The sequence below is a fragment of the Aquarana catesbeiana genome, linkage group LG13, assembly GCF_042186555.1.
Source record: "Aquarana catesbeiana isolate 2022-GZ linkage group LG13, ASM4218655v1, whole genome shotgun sequence".
Lineage (NCBI taxonomy): Eukaryota > Metazoa > Chordata > Amphibia > Anura > Ranidae > Aquarana > Aquarana catesbeiana.
Genome location: NC_133336.1, coordinates 232,308,661 through 232,326,102, shown reverse-complemented (window position 1 = coordinate 232,326,102; position 17,442 = coordinate 232,308,661). Strand labels below are relative to the sequence as shown.

The following is a 17,442-nucleotide window of genomic DNA, read 5'->3' as shown; positions in this document are numbered from 1 at the left end:
CCTTTATCTTCCCTAGTGCAATTCTTAGATCTGTAGTCCACCATCCCTGTTATCTTCATCAATACATGCTGGGATCTGTAGTCCACCCTTCTCTTAATCGCCCTCAATGCATGCTGGAATATATGTAGTCCACCTCCCCCTTTATCTCCCTCAATGCATTGTGGTATTTGTAGTTCATTATCGCTGTTATTTTCATCAATGTATGCTGGGATCTGTAGTCCAACATCCCCGTTATAGTCATCAATACATGCTGGGATCTGTAGCCAACCCTTCCCTTAATTGGCCTCAATGCATGCTGGGACCTGTAGTTTGCTGTCCCCTTTATCTCTCTCAGTTGTGGAGGTATTCTGGAAAAGGTGAACTAACTTTACATTTTCCGGTGGGGTAGATAGACTGTATGTACTGTTATCTAAGGATTTCTGAAAAGAAACAGAATATCTACTCACTGAGGACGATCTTTATCAAAGGTGGATTCTAGAACAAAACACATTTAATCATTAGGTAACATAAAAAAAAAGATATCTTTGTATAATTATTTATAAACTTTTAAAACTTTTTTATTTTTTTTAACTTTGTTGTCAACTATTTATTTATTAATATACTGCAGCTTCTGTGCTTATAGTGATATCACTCCAATCTAAGCTTGCATGCACTCCAATGTAATACACACTCCCAAATTTATAAAAAAAAAAAATCGAGTGCAGCGCCATACCTCCCAACTGTCCCTGACTTAGAGGGACTGTCCCTATACACGAGCCAAGTCCGTTTGTCCCTTTCCTCAAATGCCCCTCTTTCTCGTCTGAGGTATAGACTTCTAAAAAACACTACAGGGGTGTATTTATGAAATATTTGCAGGGCTAATCATCCTATGAAACTGCATGTACATCCATTCTGTGTGGGAACACAACTGATCTGGTCCTGGGCCCTTTCCTTTGGTCCCGGGCCCCTTCCTCTGGTCCTGGGGCCCTTTCCTCTGGTCCTAGGCTCTTACCTCTAGTCCTATACCCCTTCTGATCTTGGGGCCCTTTCCTCTGGTCCTATGCCCCTTTCTCTGATCCTGGGGCCTTTTCCTCTGGTCCCAGGCCCCTTACTCTGGGCCTGGGGCCCTTTCCTCTGGTCCTAGGCCCCTTCCTCTGATACTGGGGCCCTTTACTCTGGTCCTACACCCCTTCCTCTGATCCTGGGTTACTTTCCTCTGGTCCTACGCCCCTTTACCTGATCCTGGGGCCCTTTCCTCTGGTCCTGGGCCCCTTCCTCTGGTCCTAGGCCCTTTCCTCTAGTACTATGCCCCTTCCTCTGATACTGGGGCCCTTTCCTCTGGTCCTACGCCCCTTCCTCTGATCCTGGGGCACTTTCTTCTGATTCTATGCCTCTTCCCCAATCTTGGGGCCCTTTCCTCTGGTCCCGGGCCCCTTCTTCAGATCCTGGGGTCCTTTTCCTCTGGTCCTGGGGCCTTTCCTCTACACCCCTTCCTCTGATCCTGAGCACTTTCCTCTGGTCCTGGAGCCCTTTCCTCTGGTCCTGGAGCCCTTTCCTCTGGTCCTGGAGCCCTTTCCTCTGGTCCTGGAGCCCTTTCCCCTGGTCCTGGGGCCCTTTCCCCTGGTCCTGGGGCCCTTTCCTCTGCTCTTGGACCATTGCCTCTGGTCCTAGGCCCCTTTCTCTGGTCCTGGGGCCTTTCTTCTAGTCATGGGCCCCTTCCTCTGGTCCTGGGCCCTTTCCTCTGGTTCTGGGGCCCTTCCTGTGATCCTGGGCCCTTTTCTCTGATCCTAGGACATTTTCCTCTGGTTCTAGGCCCTTTCTTCTGATCCTACGCCCCTTCCTCTGTTCCTGAGCCCTTTCCCCTGGTCCTGGGGCCCTTTCTTCTGGTCTTGGGCCATTTCCTCTGGTCCTGGGCCCTTTCCTCTGGTCTCAGGCCCCTTTCTCTGGTCCTAGGCCCTTTCCCCTGGTCCTGGGCCCCTTCCTAAGGTCCTGGGGCCCTTTCTTCTGGTCCTGGGTTCTTTTTCTCTGGTCCTAGTCCCCTTCCCACTGATCCCAGGGCCCTTTTTGAGCCTCAATTCACACTGCAACACATAAAGTTCCTTGACAAGTCAAAACACATTCATTTAAATGGGTGCCTACCGTTGCTGAGCAGCCGCCATTGTTATATGTTATATAACCCTCTCCTCTTTTGAATTGGCTACTACGGAAGAGGTTACAAAAATTTTCTCGAATGCCCACCTAACCAATTGTCCCTTGGATCCTGTTCCCTCACAACTACTACGGTCACCCTCTTCTTCTATCCTATGCTCCCTCACCCACATCTTCAATCTCTCCCTTTCTAGTGGCATTTTCCCCTCCCCTCTAAAACATGCACAGATCACTCCCATTCTTAAAAAGCCCTCACTGGACCCTACCGACCTGAACAACTTAAGACCCATCTCATTACTCCCATTCACCTCTAAACTTCTAGAACGCTTAGTCTACAACCGTCTTAGCTCCTACCTCAATGAAAATAACCTTCTTGACCCCTTACAGTCTGGCTTTCGCTCGCAGCACTCCACGGAAACTACCTTACTAAAACTCACTAACGATTTACTAACTGCTAAAACCAACAGCCAGTACTCCATACTCCTACTACTTGACCTCTCTGCGGCCTTTGATACTGTTGACCACCCGCTCCTTCTCAATAAACTACATTCCCTTGGCCTCCGAGATTCTGCTCTATCCTGGTTCTCTGCCTATTTATCACAGCGCTCCTTCAGTGTCACCTACAACTCTGTCTCCTCCTCTCCATTGCCCCTTTCTGTGGGGGTCCCCCAAGGCTCGGTTCTTGGACCCCTTCTCTTCTCTATCTACACCACCTCCCTTGGTCACCTAATAACTGCCCACGGCTTCCAATACCACTTATACGCTGATGACACCCAAATCTATCTGTCTACTCCTCACCTCACTCCTTCAGTCTCCTCTCGCATTACTAACTTACTAACTGACATATCAGCATGGATGTCGCACCACTTCCTTAAACTAAATCTCTCTAAAACTGAGCTATTAATATTCCCCCCCGCCCGTGCCCCCCTCCATGACTTTTCCATCAAAATCAACAATGCAACCATCAGTCCCTCCCCTCACGCCAGGGTACTTGGTGTAATCCTAGACTCCGACTTGTCATTTCAGCCTCAAATCCAATCATTGTCAAAAGTTTGTAGAATTCACCTCCGTAACATCTCTAAAATTCGCCCTTTTTTAACAAATGAAACCACCAAGCTCCTCATTCACTCCCTTGTTATCTCTCGCCTTGACTATTGCAACTCACTTCTCATTGGCCTACCGCTCCATAGGCTATCCCCTCTTCAGTCTATCATGAATGCTGCTGCCAGACTTATCCACCTTACCAACCGCTCAGTGTCTGCCAACCCTCTACTTCAATCCCTACACTGGCTCCCAATCACCCAGCGAATTAAATTCAAAATTCTAACCACAACATACAAAGCCATTCACAACTCTGCCCCAAGCTACATCACTAATCTTGTCTCCAAATATCACCCAAATCGTCCTCTCCGCTCTTCTCAAGACCTCCTGCTTTCAAGCTCTCTCATCTCCTCCTCTCATGCTCGTCTCCAGGATTTCTCCAGAGCCTCTCCCATCCTCTGGAACTCGCTACCTCCATCTATCCGGCTAGCCCCTACTCTTGCTACCTTCAGGCAATCCCTGAAAACTCATCTCTTCAGGAAAGCCTATCACGTCTCCAACTAATCTCCTACCACTTCCACCAGCTCATTCCCCACAGTTACAACCTTTTGTACCACCTGCCCCACCCTATTAGATTGTAAGCTCTTCTGAGCAGGGCCCTCTTAATCCTATTGTATTGTATTGTATTATATTATAACTGTATTGTCTCCCTTTTATATTGTAAAGCGCTGCGTAAACTGTTGGCGCTATATAAATCCTGAATAATAATAATAATAATAATATGGCGGCAGGCCGGCTCTCCTGCGCAAGTCGCCTTAGCTGTACAGCAGTTCGCGCAGGCACAGTTGCGGGCTGGCGGACGCCGTGTTTTGGGTGGACTCGATGTCCACCGGCGGCCAGCGATCGCCTATTACAGAGGCAGAATGGGGATCTGCCTTTGTAAACAGGGCAGATCCCCATTCTGACAAGGGAAATGTCAGAGATCTTCTGTTCCCAGTGATCGGGAACAATGATCTCTGTCATGTCCCTGCCAGCCCATTCCCCCTAAAGTTAGAACACACATAGGGAACACAGTTAACCCCTTGATCGAACCCTAGTGTTGACCCCCTTCCCTTGCAAGTGACATTTATACATTGATCAGTGCATTTTTATAGAACTGATCAATGTAACAATGTCACTGGTCCCCAAAAAGTGTAATTTGGGGACAGATTTGTCCGCCGCAATGTCGCAATCCCGCTAAAAATTGCTGATCGCTGCTATTACCAGTAAAAACATTAAAAAAAAAAAAAAAAAAAAGTCCCTAAATCTATCCCATAGTTTGTAGACGCAGTAACTTTTGCGCAAACCAATCAATATACCCCTTTTTACCAAAAATATGTATGTAAGAATATATATCGGCCTAAACTGATGAATAATTTTTTTTTTAAATATTTTTTTGGGGGATATGTATTATAGCAAAGAGTAAAAAAAAATATCCCATTGGAACTTCCCATTTTGAGTTTTATAATTTTTTTTTGCACAATTCCTATAAATATTTTAAGATCAAATAAGCGAATGGCCAAGACTACCTGAATTTTGCTGATTTTGTTGGCGATGTAATGAAGGGAATAACAAAGACAATTTTCTCCTCTTTACAAACAGTAAGATGATGACAAACAACAGCAGTAACAATAAAACTCCGAGTACCGGCCATATGCTTCCTGGAAAAGAAGTTAGTTGAAACAAAGTATCAATATCAGAAAGATAAACCACACAACGTCAATGATCTCTGCAAAACCGTCATTTGAAATGTACCCACAGACAGAAGTGTAACTCATTTTTTTTACTCCTCTGAATGAAATTTGGAGAACCCGAACACTTTCTTACTACTCCACAACTGAACACATTCAGGTATCAGATATAATTGTTACCAGTGTTATAATTTGATAATATAGTAGAAAATGATGCGCATACAAGGGATAAAATGAATAAATGGCTAACGCGTTTCGAGGGGTTTTCCTCTTCATCAGAGCCTTGGACAACCAAAACTGGTCTGTATGTTGTAATATGCCTATATAGGGAGAGATGACTGGATGGGTGGTATATCACTCAATAGATAGTACACTCTTACAGGTGTATTCTCCTTTACTGTAGTAGTAGTATTTCCTTCCACATCACAGCGCTCTATATTAGACAGACACCAGACAAATATAGATAGAGTTTTATATTTGTCTGGTGTCTGTCTAATATAGAGCGCTGCGATGTGGAAGAAAATACTACTACTACAGTAAAGGAGAATTACAACATACAGACCAGTTTTGGTTGTCCAAGGCTCTGATGAAGAGGAAACTCCTCGAAACGGGTTAGACATTTATTCCTTTTATCCCTTGTAGGGGCATCATTTTCTACTATCTTATCAAATGATAACACTGTTATTTATTTATTTACGAATACATAGTATTTTTCTCTGTATATACTAATTTGTTTAACCACTTGCCGACGGCTGGGCGAAACAACGTTATGTAATGTCGCTTCGGCCTGTGGCCACTAGGGGCGCACATGCGTTGCCCCTGGAGCCGATGCAAGTGCCCAGCGGGCGCAATGCGTGATCGCTCGTGACACACCAAGAACCGGGATCCCCTCTCTGAGGGGAGAAGAGACTGATCGTCTCTTCATACAAAGTATAAACAGCGATCTGTCATCTCCCATAGACAGTCCCATCCCCCCTTCAGTTAGAACACATAGAGGGAACACAGTTAACCCCTTGATCGCCCCCTAGTGTTAACTCCTTCCCTTCCAGTGACATTTTTACAGTAATCAGTGCATTTTTATACCACTGATCGCTGTAAAAATGACATGGTTCCAAAATAGTGTCAAAACTGTCTTATGCGTCCGCCATAATGTCGCAGTCCCGATAAAAATCGCAGATCGCCGCCATTATTAATGAAAAAAATAATAATGCTTTAAATCTATCCCCTATTTTGTAGACGCTATAACTTTTGCACAAACCAATCAATATACGCTTATTGCGATTTTTTTTACCAAAAATATGTAGAAGAATACATAAAGGCCTAAAGTGAGAAAAAATTTGCTTATTAAAAAAAAAAAATGGGGATATTTATTATAGCAGAAAGTACAAAATATTGTGTTTTTTTTTCAAAATTGTCACAGTTTTTTTGTTTATAGCGCAAAAAATAAAAAACGCAGAGATGATCAAATACCACCAAAAGAAATCTCTATTTGTGGGAAAAAAAGGACGTCAATTTTGTTTGGGTGCAGCGCTGCACGACCGCACAATTGTCAGTTAAAGCGACGCTTTAAATAAACTTTTTTATCTCGATTCATGCATCAGGCCACCTATAATTGCTACCAGTGTGGCCTGGATTTTTTCTACCTAAATATCTGTTTTACAACATTGACATTTAGCAAAAGACTTTTTTTAATGTGGACATTTTTGCCAATTGCTTTCAAAAGGGGGAGAATTCCCTTAAAGTGTAAGCTCACCTTTCCAGAAATTTTTCAAATAATCCCCCTATGCCACGTGTGTCAAACACAAGGCCTGCAGGCTCAATCTGGCCCACCAGGCCATTTCATGTGGCCCTTGCCCCTCTTCTGCAGTTGCGGCACCCCCTTCATCCTTGCTCCCACCATGTCTCTGCAGTCGGCAGCAGAGAGGAGGACAGAACTTCTCCACTAGATGGTGGTGAATGGCCAGCCTAACCTCCTATATTGCCGGGACTACACAAACAACATGGACTTTGGGAATGTGGACTCACCAAGTGAAGGTTTTTCCGTAAGCTGGCTGAACTGAAATGCCTCCACAACAAAGGAGGACTTACTGGCTGATAAGTTGTTGCTGACTTGACACCTATAGGTCCCTGTGTGGTGACTTTGGAGGGATTGAATGTATAGAACTGTCCCATTGTCTCGTAGTTGGTAGAATTTAGAGTTCTGGTCTACCGTCGTCTCATTGTGCAACCACAGGAATACGGGGGACGTTCCTTTCTCTATGGAGCAATTCAATGTCAAAGATTCTCCATGTACAAAATCGTCTTTATCCACGGTGATACTGACACCTGAAATTGGACCTGTAAAAATGGGAAAACAATTGAAAAATTCTACAAAAACCCCCCCCACAGAATTATTGTGTTGGTTGTGGAAAGGCAACTGCGATGTGTTATTTTGCAGGAAAGTTTAATATTTTTAGAACTGGTGCTAAATTTGGTTGTTTTTTGCATTGTTCCAAAATTATTTCCATTGGTTTTTCGGCTAAATTATTTCATACACAATGTTAAACAAGGAACGTAAGATAACAGCTTGCACTCACTTTGTACGAGGATGTGGACATTGGTGCTGTTTTTCCTGACTTTTCCATCCTGGGATTGCACAGAACACTGATAGCTTCCTGAGTTCTCTTCTCCGGCTTTACCAATCACATAATTGGTCTTGCTAGAAGCACTTTGGACACTTTGAGAGTCTTTATAAAATGTATATAAGAGGCTGGTCCTTCCTTTAGTATTGGTCACACACTCCAATGTCACCTGCTTTCCCTCTTCCACAAGGTGTGATGGACCAACTCTGATTTCTGGTGATGTGAACAGCTCTAGAACACATTTCAACAATTAAAGAAGTATAAAATAAACTTATATGACAATATGACATTCTATAAGTGTGATTTATTCATTGATTTTAGCAGCTAAGTGAAGGCCATTTCTATCCACTCTATGTTCCTAATTGGGAAAATGAAGAACGGATAAGCCAACCCAGGGATAGAAAAAACATTCTGTATCTGGAGAACCTCCTTAATTTCCCCCATAATATGTAATTGAGAAGAATCCTCAGTCCTGGGTTAACTTTGACTCAGAGAGTTCAAAGGTCTTCTACATTTGGCGACAAATGAACCAACAGAGGCGCAAAGGCAAGGCCAGACCAATAAATAGGTAGATGTGGTAGCTACCATGGTCATTTTAGCAGGGGAAAAGTGCAAAAAAGACAAGACCTGCAGCCTATGCTGCTGAATAGGGATGAGCTTAGGTTTGGCTTGAGCCCAAAAGAAAGCTGTCAGAGCCAGGCCAATTAGACTTGAACAGAGGATTCCCTACCCCCCAGAGCTGCATGTTCACAAAGGGGTGGGGGTGCCCATGACATAATTGACTTAGCATAACCATATGACCATATTAGGCTATGTAGCCATACTAGGTCAAAGACATTGGGGTTTATTTACTAAAGCTGGAGAGTGCAAAGTCTGGTGCAGCTGGGCATGGTAGCCAATCAGCTTGTTTAATTAATCTTTGACAAAAAAAACTGGAAAATGATTGGTTTGTATGCAGAGCTGCACCAGATTTTGCATTTTCCATGTTTAGTAAATCAAACTCATTGGCTTAATATGGTCATGTGGCCATATTAGGTTCAATGATTTAATGAGCAAATACGTCCACCATGCTTGTTAACCACTTCAGCCCCGGAAGGATTTACCCCCTTCCTGACCAAGCCCTTTTTTGTGATACGGCACTGCGTTACTTTAACTGACAACTGCGTGGTCGTGCAACAATGTAACCAAACAAAATTGACGTCCTTTTTTCCCCACAAATAGAGCTTTCTTTCTGTGGTATTTGACCACCTCTGTGGTTTTAATTTTTTGCGCTATAAACAAAAAAAGAGCCACAATTTTGAAAAAAAAGCAATATTTTTTACTTTTTTTTTATTATAAATATCCCCCAAAAAATATAAAAATAATAATTTCTTCCTCAGTTTAGGCCAATATGTATTCTTCTACATATTTTTGGTAACAAAAAAGCGCAATAAGCGTATATTGATTGGTTTGCGCAAAAGTTACTGCGTCTAAAAAATAGGTAATAGATTTATGGCATTTTTATTATTCATTTTTCTCATTAGTAATGGCGGCGATCTGCAATTTTTTTCGTGACTGCGACATTGCGGCGGAGTCATCGGACACTTTTGACACAATTTTGGGACCATTGGCATCTATACAGCGATCAGTGCTATAAAAATGCACTGATTACTGTGTCAATGTCACTGGCAGGGAAGGGTTTAAACACTAGGGGGTGTTTAATGGGTTAACTCAGCATGTTATAACTGTATGGGGGATGGGCTCACTAGAACATGACAGAGATCACTGCTCCCAATCATAGATCCCTGTCATGTTGCTAGGCAGTACAGGGAAATGCCTTGTTTACATAGGCATCTCCCGTTCTGCCTCTCCGTGACATGATCACGGGACACTGGTAGACATCGAGTCCACGGGACCCACGGGCACGCTTCCACGGCGTGCGCCCGCTAGCCGTGAATGACGCAACGACGTACGGGTATGTAATTTTGCGCACACCGTGTGTATATCGTCGTGGGCTGGTCAGCAAGTGGTTAAATCAATACTTGCACAAATTCATTGTGTCATGAAATCAACTGAGTCTATATATAAAAATGTGCATCACCAAAAAAAAAGTGTCTAAAAACAAGCTTGATTCATGGGCTCCCAGTGAGCTCCACCATCATTCATAAGTAAGGGTCAGCCTCTTACCAAAAATTCAGACCCCAAATCATAGGAGGTCTACAGAGCATGTGGTACTTCATGGGTTAACTCTGCCACATTCAAGTCACAGCACACAGAAAGGACCTGACATGCAGATGAATAAATGGGAACCTCAGAGCTCACCAGCAGAGAATATGGCTCAGCACCTAGAAAAAGAGACCACAAGAACTCCATAGTGTAAACCACCAGAATAGTTTATTAACTAAAAGGTCTGTACATACTAGCAAAGCGCACAGACCACAACACCGGCCAGTCAGCATAAGCCCCGCCTCTGACATGTTTTGTCCACAGAGACGTTCTCATTAAAGTGATGATTTCCTCTGTTAACATGCAGAGAAATGTGAAGTACTTCTTTACTTCACACAGCCTCTATATGCATAGTGATCCCGCCATCACATGCAATACTTTGTCCTTGGTGACCTCTATTGGACTCTCAAGACCCAGATAATGGTAACAAATCTGATAAAGGTTCCTTCCACTGTGCTACTTTCAACTTGGATCCAATGTAATCCACATTGGCTGCCGATAATTTCAACAGTACATGGAAAAACAGAAAGTGCCTCCAATAGTGCAGTGTCCAAGGGATTAAAAAGGAACCTCTCCACCTCCAGATGAAGCCACGTGTGAGGTGGTGAAACTAGTAGAGGTGGAGCCTGGTGGTGGAACCTTGTTGAAACTGCGTGAGACCTTCTGATGAATCATTTATGCTTTTAATGTTTTTAATAAATGTGAGTTGTATACTAGCTGGGGTGGGTATCAGCTGTGTAGGGTATCGATTTGTTGCACTTTTTGCACCAAGCACAGTTTTATAATAATTTTTGCAATGATCTCATGAGCATCCCTGCCCCTTTGTAAACATGCAGCACCATGGGAAGGGAATTCCCTGCTCATGACAACTTACTTCCAGGTTGGACAGAACATAGGTTAAGACCGAACCCAAGCTCATCCCACTGCTAAAGTAGTTCACAGCTCATTGGAAGGGAACTTTGGCTACTTTTCCTTGGGTGCTAAAGAATTTGTCCAGGCACTAATCAACTGAGCCAAGGTGAGGATAAGATGGTGCAGGTTCTGGTTTCATGTAAACCTTCTCCTTTCACCTACATGAGTAAAGCACAGGATCACTATAATGAACAAGTTTTCAAGGTCAGTTTCTCCGGCTCACCTTGGATCTGAACAGGAAATGCGTTGCTGTTCTTCCTCACAGTGTCAGACCTCGTCCTCACTTCACAGGTATATTTCCCAGAATCCTCCAGCTGAGCTGATGGCACTCTGTATGTATTGGAAGCACAGAATTGTTGCACAGTCCGTCCATCTCTGTAGAAGGCAAAGTGCAGCTCTGTGCTGCCTCGGAGAGAGTTGAGCGTGGTGTGACATGTCACTGTCATCTCATCTCCTTCTTGTATGGAATAAGGAGAAGTTCGTATTTCAGGAGTAGGGAACAGTTCTATAATGATAGGAAAAGATTACAATGTATAAAGTTTTATTACTTGCATAGGATAAAATGTGACCTGACCTCTCTTATTTTCAACCATTTCCACCCAGCTGTAGAATCAAGTGTAAGCTCCTGTGGCCACCATATCATACATTTCACTACAGAAAAACCATCACAGCCATGATCATATTATTTGTACTTTGTTATTGGAAGAGGGTTTGGTTCACTTCTGTTATATCCATACAAGGAAAAGTTAGAGGCTTAATTTATCAAATTAAAAAAAATGTTTTTTTTTATTGTACTGGGGTACTGGAATGCATGGGCTATTTTATTGTAAGGGTGAAGTAACCCTTTAATTGTGATCCCTGCTTCCCCAATCAGTATTTGGAGCCATGGTAAAAAAAAATGGATATGGGACACCTACAGTATATACCAACCTCACCCCATCACTGACAAAGCTGGGCTCAGCAATCTATTGGCAGGTATGAGCTCTGTCACACTGGCATTGCTCTATGTAAGTATGGACTTTCAAAAAATATGTATTTCCAGCACTGCAGTATATGGAATAAGGACCAGTTTGTAGTAGGGAATGTATGTCAGAGCTACACTATATTATCAAAAGTATTGTGACACCTGCCTTTACACGCACATGAACTTTAATGGAATCCCAGTCTTAGTCCGTATTGAGTTCATTGAGTTGGCCCACCCTTTGTAGCTATAACAGCTTCATCTCTTCTGGGAAGGCCGTCCACAAGGTTTAGGAGTGTGTCTATGGGAAGCGCATTTGTGAGGTCAGGCAGTGATGTTGGACAAGAAGGCCTGGCTCACAGTCTCTGCTCTAATTCATCCCAAAGGTTTTCAGGGGTTGGGTTTGGCCCCTTAGTTCCAGTGAAGGGAACTCTTAAGGTGTCAGCATACCAAGACATTTTGGACAATTTCATGATCCCAACTTTGTGGGAACAGTTTGGTGATGGCCCCTTCCTGTTCTAACATGACTGCACACCAGTGCACAAAGCAAGGTCCATAAAGACATGGATGAGCGAGTTTGGGAACTGGTGCGCAGTCATGTTGGAAAAGGAAGGGGCCATCCCCAAACTGTTCCCACAAACTTGGGAGAATGAAATTGTCCAAAATGTCTTGGTATGCTGACGCCTTGAGAGTTCCCTGCACTGGAACTAAGGAGCCAAGCCCAACCCCTGAAAAACAACCCCACACCATAATCCCCCCTCCACCAAATGATTTGGACCAGTGCACAAAGCAAGGTCCATAAAGACATGGATGAGCGAGATTGGGGTGGAAGAACTTGACTGGCCTGCACAGAGTCCTGACCTCAACCCGATAGAACACCTTTGGGATGAATTAGAGCAGAGACTGCGAGCCAGGCCTTCTCGTCCATCATCAGTGCCTGACCTCACAAATGCTCTTCTGGAAGAATGGTCAAACATTCCCATAGACACACTCCTAAACCTTGTGGACAGCCTTCCCAGAAGAGTTGAAGCTGTTATAGCTGCAAAGGGTGGGCCAACTCAATATTGAACCCTACGGACTAAGACTGGGATGTCATTAAAATTCATGTGCGTGTAAAGGCAGGCGTCCCAATACTTTTGGTAATATAGTGTATGTACATGAATAATAATAGTGTGTGACTGTGGGGGGGGGGTTTGAGTGTAAGCTCCTTTGGTGCAGAGACTGATATGACTGGCTCAGTGTTCTCTGTACAGCACTGCCGTATATGTCAGAGCTATATAAATGTATAATAATAATAGTGTGCGTCTGTGGGGGACATTAGAGTGTAAGCTCCTCTGCTGCAGAGACTGAATAGTTTGGCACAGCTTGATAAAATGACGCTACTATCTAAGAGGAAATAACCGAAAAAGTACCTTGTACAGAAATATATGTTTCTGCAGATTTCCAGTTTGTACCGTCCAATAAATATTTTTCACATCTGTATTTTCCAGTTGCAGCCATAGTGACATTTGGAATTTGTAAAATGTCGTCTTTAGAGTCTAATCTCGTATCCCCCTTGTAGAAGTAAGTTGTTTCAGTTTCATAATTCCACTCACTGTGACATGTCAGACTCAGGGAATCACCTTCTACTACATCTCGGGGGATCTGCAGGATGAGATAAGCTGAATACAACAAAAAAAGTTAACATTCATACATTAGAAAATAAAATATATTTTATAGAGGAGGTCCACATGTAATGATCTAGCAGCCATAGAGAGAGTGGAGGAGGCAGATATCCCAGCAGAGGGACATCCAGGACATGGGTCTTCTATATGAAGGGTTATTATTATTATTATTATTCAGGATTTATATAGCGCCAACAGTTTACGCAGCGCTTTACAATATAAAAGGGAGACAATACAGTTATAATACAATACAATACAATAGGATTAAGAGGGCCCTGCTCAGAAGAGCTTACAATCTAATAGGGTGGGGCAGGTGGTACAAAAGGTTGTAACTGTGGGGAATGAGCTGGTGGAAGTGGTAGGAGATTAGTTGGAGACGTGATAGGCTTTCCTGAAGAGATGAGTTTTCAGGGATTGCCTGAAGGTAGCAAGGAGTAGGGGATAGCCGGATAGATGGAGGTAGCGAGTTCCAGAGGATGGGAGAGGCTCTGGAGAAATCCTGGAGACGAGCATGGGAGGAGGAGATGAGAGAGCTTGAAAGGGTTCATGTTGAATGGTGAAGTTAGTTGCTCCTATATCTCCTCCTGGACCATTTATTGATGATTGCATTAAAAAAGAAAACTGCTGTAGAAATACAGAGACATTATGGGGTGATAATTATTAAATTGTGGTACAGTGAATAATCCAATTTTGGGGGAATTATAAGGGGAAATTCAACAATGAGAATTAATCCTGCACAGGTCCACTTTGTTTCAATTCACTTAACACAATATACTACGGGGGCACCATAGAGGGCAGAGGATGTTACTAGACTTTTTTTGGCTCAACAATGGCATTTTGTTGAGGATGGTTGGGGGTGGCGGTCACTGCTGAACATGGAAAATTTTAGGGGTTATCAATGAACATGGGTGCACTAGAAAAGAGATTTAATTTCCAAATACAGAAAGGCTTCTTCACAGTAAGAGCTGTGAAAATGTGGAATAGACTCCCTCCAGAGGTGGTTCTGGACAGCTCAGTAGATTTTTATAAGAAAGGTCTTGATTATTTCCTAAATGTACAGAATATAACTGGGTACTGATATTTATAGGTGAAGCCGGGATAGCAGGCGCGCACACGCGCTGCACTGCGGGGGTGCCGATACTTGTGACCGAGTGATCGCAGGCACGAGAGGCAGAACAGGGACTTGTGTGTGTAAACACACAAATCCCTGTTCTGTTCTGAGAGGAGATGCAGATCGTGAGTTCCTAATAGCTAGGAATCACAATCTGTCATCCCCTATAGTCAGTCCCCTCCTCCTACAGTTAGAACACACACAGGGAACATATATAACTCCCTTGATCGCCCCCTAGTGTTAACCCCTTCCCTTCCAGTGACATTTATACAGTAATCAGTGCATTTTTATAGCACTGATCGCTGAATAATTGTCAATTGTCCCAAAAATGTATCAAAAGTGTCCGATGTGTCCGCCATAATGTCGCAGTCACGATAAAAATCGCAGATCGCCACCATTGCTAGTAAAAAAATTAAAAAATAAATAAAAATGCCATAAATCTATCCCATATTTTGTAGACACTATAACTTTTGCGCAAACCAATCAATATACGCTTATTGAGATTTTTTTTTTACCAAAAATATGTAGAAGAATACATATCGGTCTAAAATGAGGAAAAATATTTGTTTCTTTGATAAAAAATTTGGGGTATTTATTTTAGCAAAAAGTAAAAGATATTGGGGTTTATTTACTAAAGCTGGAGAGTGCAAAATCAGGCTCACTTTTGCACAGAAACCAATGAGCTTCCAGGGTTTATTGCCAAAGCTTAATTGAACAAGCTGAGGTTAGAAGCTGATTGGCTACCATGTACAGTTGCACCAGATTCTCAGTGCACCAGTTTTAGTAAATATACCCCATTGTGTTTTTTTCAAAATTGTCGCTCTTCTTTTGTTTATAGCACAAAAAATAAAATCCGCAGAGGTGATCAAATACCACCAAAAGAAAGCTCTATTTGTGGAAAAAAAAGGACGTCAATTTTGTTTGGGTGCAACATTGCACGACCGCGCAGTTGTCAGTTAAAACAACGCAGTGCCGAATCACAAAAAATGGTCCGGTCATTGAGCAGCCAAATCTTCCTGGGCTGAAGTGGTTAAACAATGACATGAAAGAAATATAATAGAAATCAGAGCTTGCACTCACTTTGTACGAGGACGTGGATGCTGGTGCTGTTTTTTCTGACTTTTCCATTCTGGGATTGTACAGAACACTGATATGTCCCTGTGTGATCTTCTCCGGCTTTATTAATCACATAATAGGTCTTCGCGCCAGCATGCTGAATAATTTGGGAGTCTTTATAAAACGTGTATTTGAGGCTGGTGGGTACTTTCGTTTTGAATGCACACACTATTGTCACTTTTTTGCCCTCTTCCACAGGTGGAGATGGTTTAACGCTTATTTGCAGTGATGGGAATAATTCTACAACACATATTTAAAATTAAACATTTTTAACATGGACTTGGCTAAATTAGACAGTCTTAAAGAATAATCATCATTGGTCTTCTATTTCTAGAACATGTAAAATATCATCTGATGTGATGCCCATCCTTAGCCATGCCAGTCACCCCTTCTATTCCTCCCTTCTTACCCCTCACACCCTTCCAGCAAGTTTTTATTTTAAACTAAATTCCTTTAGATCCTTTTTTAATACTCACCTAAGACTGCCATCCATTTCCCTTGCTGGCAAAACTCTGGGAGTTTTTACTGGTGGATCCAGTGTTGCAGTAGTTTGCCTTTTTTCCAATGCCATCTCTCCATTGAGTATCCCACCACTGGACAGCCAATAAGAAAAGTCCACATAACCCAAGCAGTAACATGGGAACTCAAAGAAGGGCCCTCACCCAAGAGGATAGAAAACTCAAGAGCCAGAGTGTCATATGACCATTGAGTGAGAATTTTTAGCCCTTAGGACAACTTAGCAATTAGTTGGAGAAGGTGGGAGCAAAGTTCCTGAGTGTAGCACCCTCTCTAGTGCTAGGTGAGAAATATAGTTTTTTTTTTTTCCTCAGTGTAGGCAAATTTAAGCAGGCTTGGCTGGCAGCCAGGCCTGTTTGTATTGTTTTGTGGACAAAAATCCAGGGAGAGCTGGGTGACTCACAGGTAGGATCACTGAGACCTCCCACCTATTTCCAGAACATGCTGGAATCTTCTGGAAGAATAGGAGGAGAGGTAAGGTGGAGCTAACTGAAGTATTCTGAGGGGCCCTGACCAATCCCCAACTTGGATTAGCAGGGGGCAGGCCTCCTCAAATACTTGAGGCAGCCCAGCTGGGGAGGAGTTGTTCAGGTGGAAGATGAAAATAAAGTTTTATGCTGTCGTGGACTGGAGGGAGCTCCCCAGTCTGGGGAGGTGAGGAGGGGGCATGGGCCTGGGTGCAGACAGGACCCTCTCAAGACACACGGAGGTGTCCTGGACGGGAGGCATGAGAGCAAGGAGGAACAAGTTGCAGCCAAGAGGGCTGATGAGTGAAACACAGTCAGGAGGACTGGAAGGCATGCCTGAGAGGACTGGGAGATTGCAGTCTGGAATGAGTGCAGAGGCAGTGGAAAGAGGCAGCTGCAGCCAGGAGGGCTGGAAGGGCCTGAAGAGGTGGTGCTGGGATCAGTAGCCACGTGGGACAGCTAGCACTAGGACTACCATTTTTGCTACACCATAGAGATCTGTGGTCATTTGAGGGCATTTTTTGCTTTGGGCCTGGCTGAGCCAGTGTCAGGCCTTCAATTCAGTGCTAGCTGGTCCTGGGAGTGATAGTCTGCAAGCAAGTTTGTGCTGGAGGAAGAGAAGAAGGTGTATATACTGGAGGTGTATATAGTTCTCAGTCACTATATTACTTTTTACAATTAACTGGGCATCCCATATCTACCCTATCCCCATCCAAGTTACAATCCCCTCAATAAAACAAAAAAAAAGACAAAATACAAGGACTGCTTCTTGACTACTGAGTGTCTGAAGATTTGTGTGCCTGGCTGTGCAGAGTGAGAGGCAGACCACAACTATCAGCAGCCCCTACGGGGGTACCGCCACATGTGAATACGGCCTCACTTTACCCAGTCCATGATGTTAATTGTAGCACAGCAATGAGGCAATATTACGTTTATGAGGCTCTCCAGAGTTTCTGGATCTCATGGCCTCA

General features: G+C 43.4%; 1 protein-coding gene across 1 annotated transcript in view; it reads right to left on the bottom strand.

Annotated features, from left to right (window-relative positions):
* Positions 1 to 442: 442 nt before the first annotated feature.
* The window catches only part of LOC141116710 (Fc receptor-like protein 5), a 68,098-nt gene continuing 51,098 nt past the window's right edge, over positions 443 to 17,442 (bottom strand). The window contains exons 8-14 of the mRNA XM_073609102.1: positions 15,453 to 15,728; positions 13,010 to 13,258; positions 10,860 to 11,141; positions 7,475 to 7,750; positions 6,924 to 7,235; positions 4,737 to 4,868; positions 443 to 474 (exon numbers count right to left, since the gene is read on the bottom strand). Of these exons, the coding sequence (XP_073465203.1) occupies positions 443 to 474; positions 4,737 to 4,868; positions 6,924 to 7,235; positions 7,475 to 7,750; positions 10,860 to 11,141; positions 13,010 to 13,258; positions 15,453 to 15,728 (1,559 nt within the window). The remainder of the gene's footprint in view (positions 475 to 4,736; positions 4,869 to 6,923; positions 7,236 to 7,474; positions 7,751 to 10,859; positions 11,142 to 13,009; positions 13,259 to 15,452; positions 15,729 to 17,442) is intronic.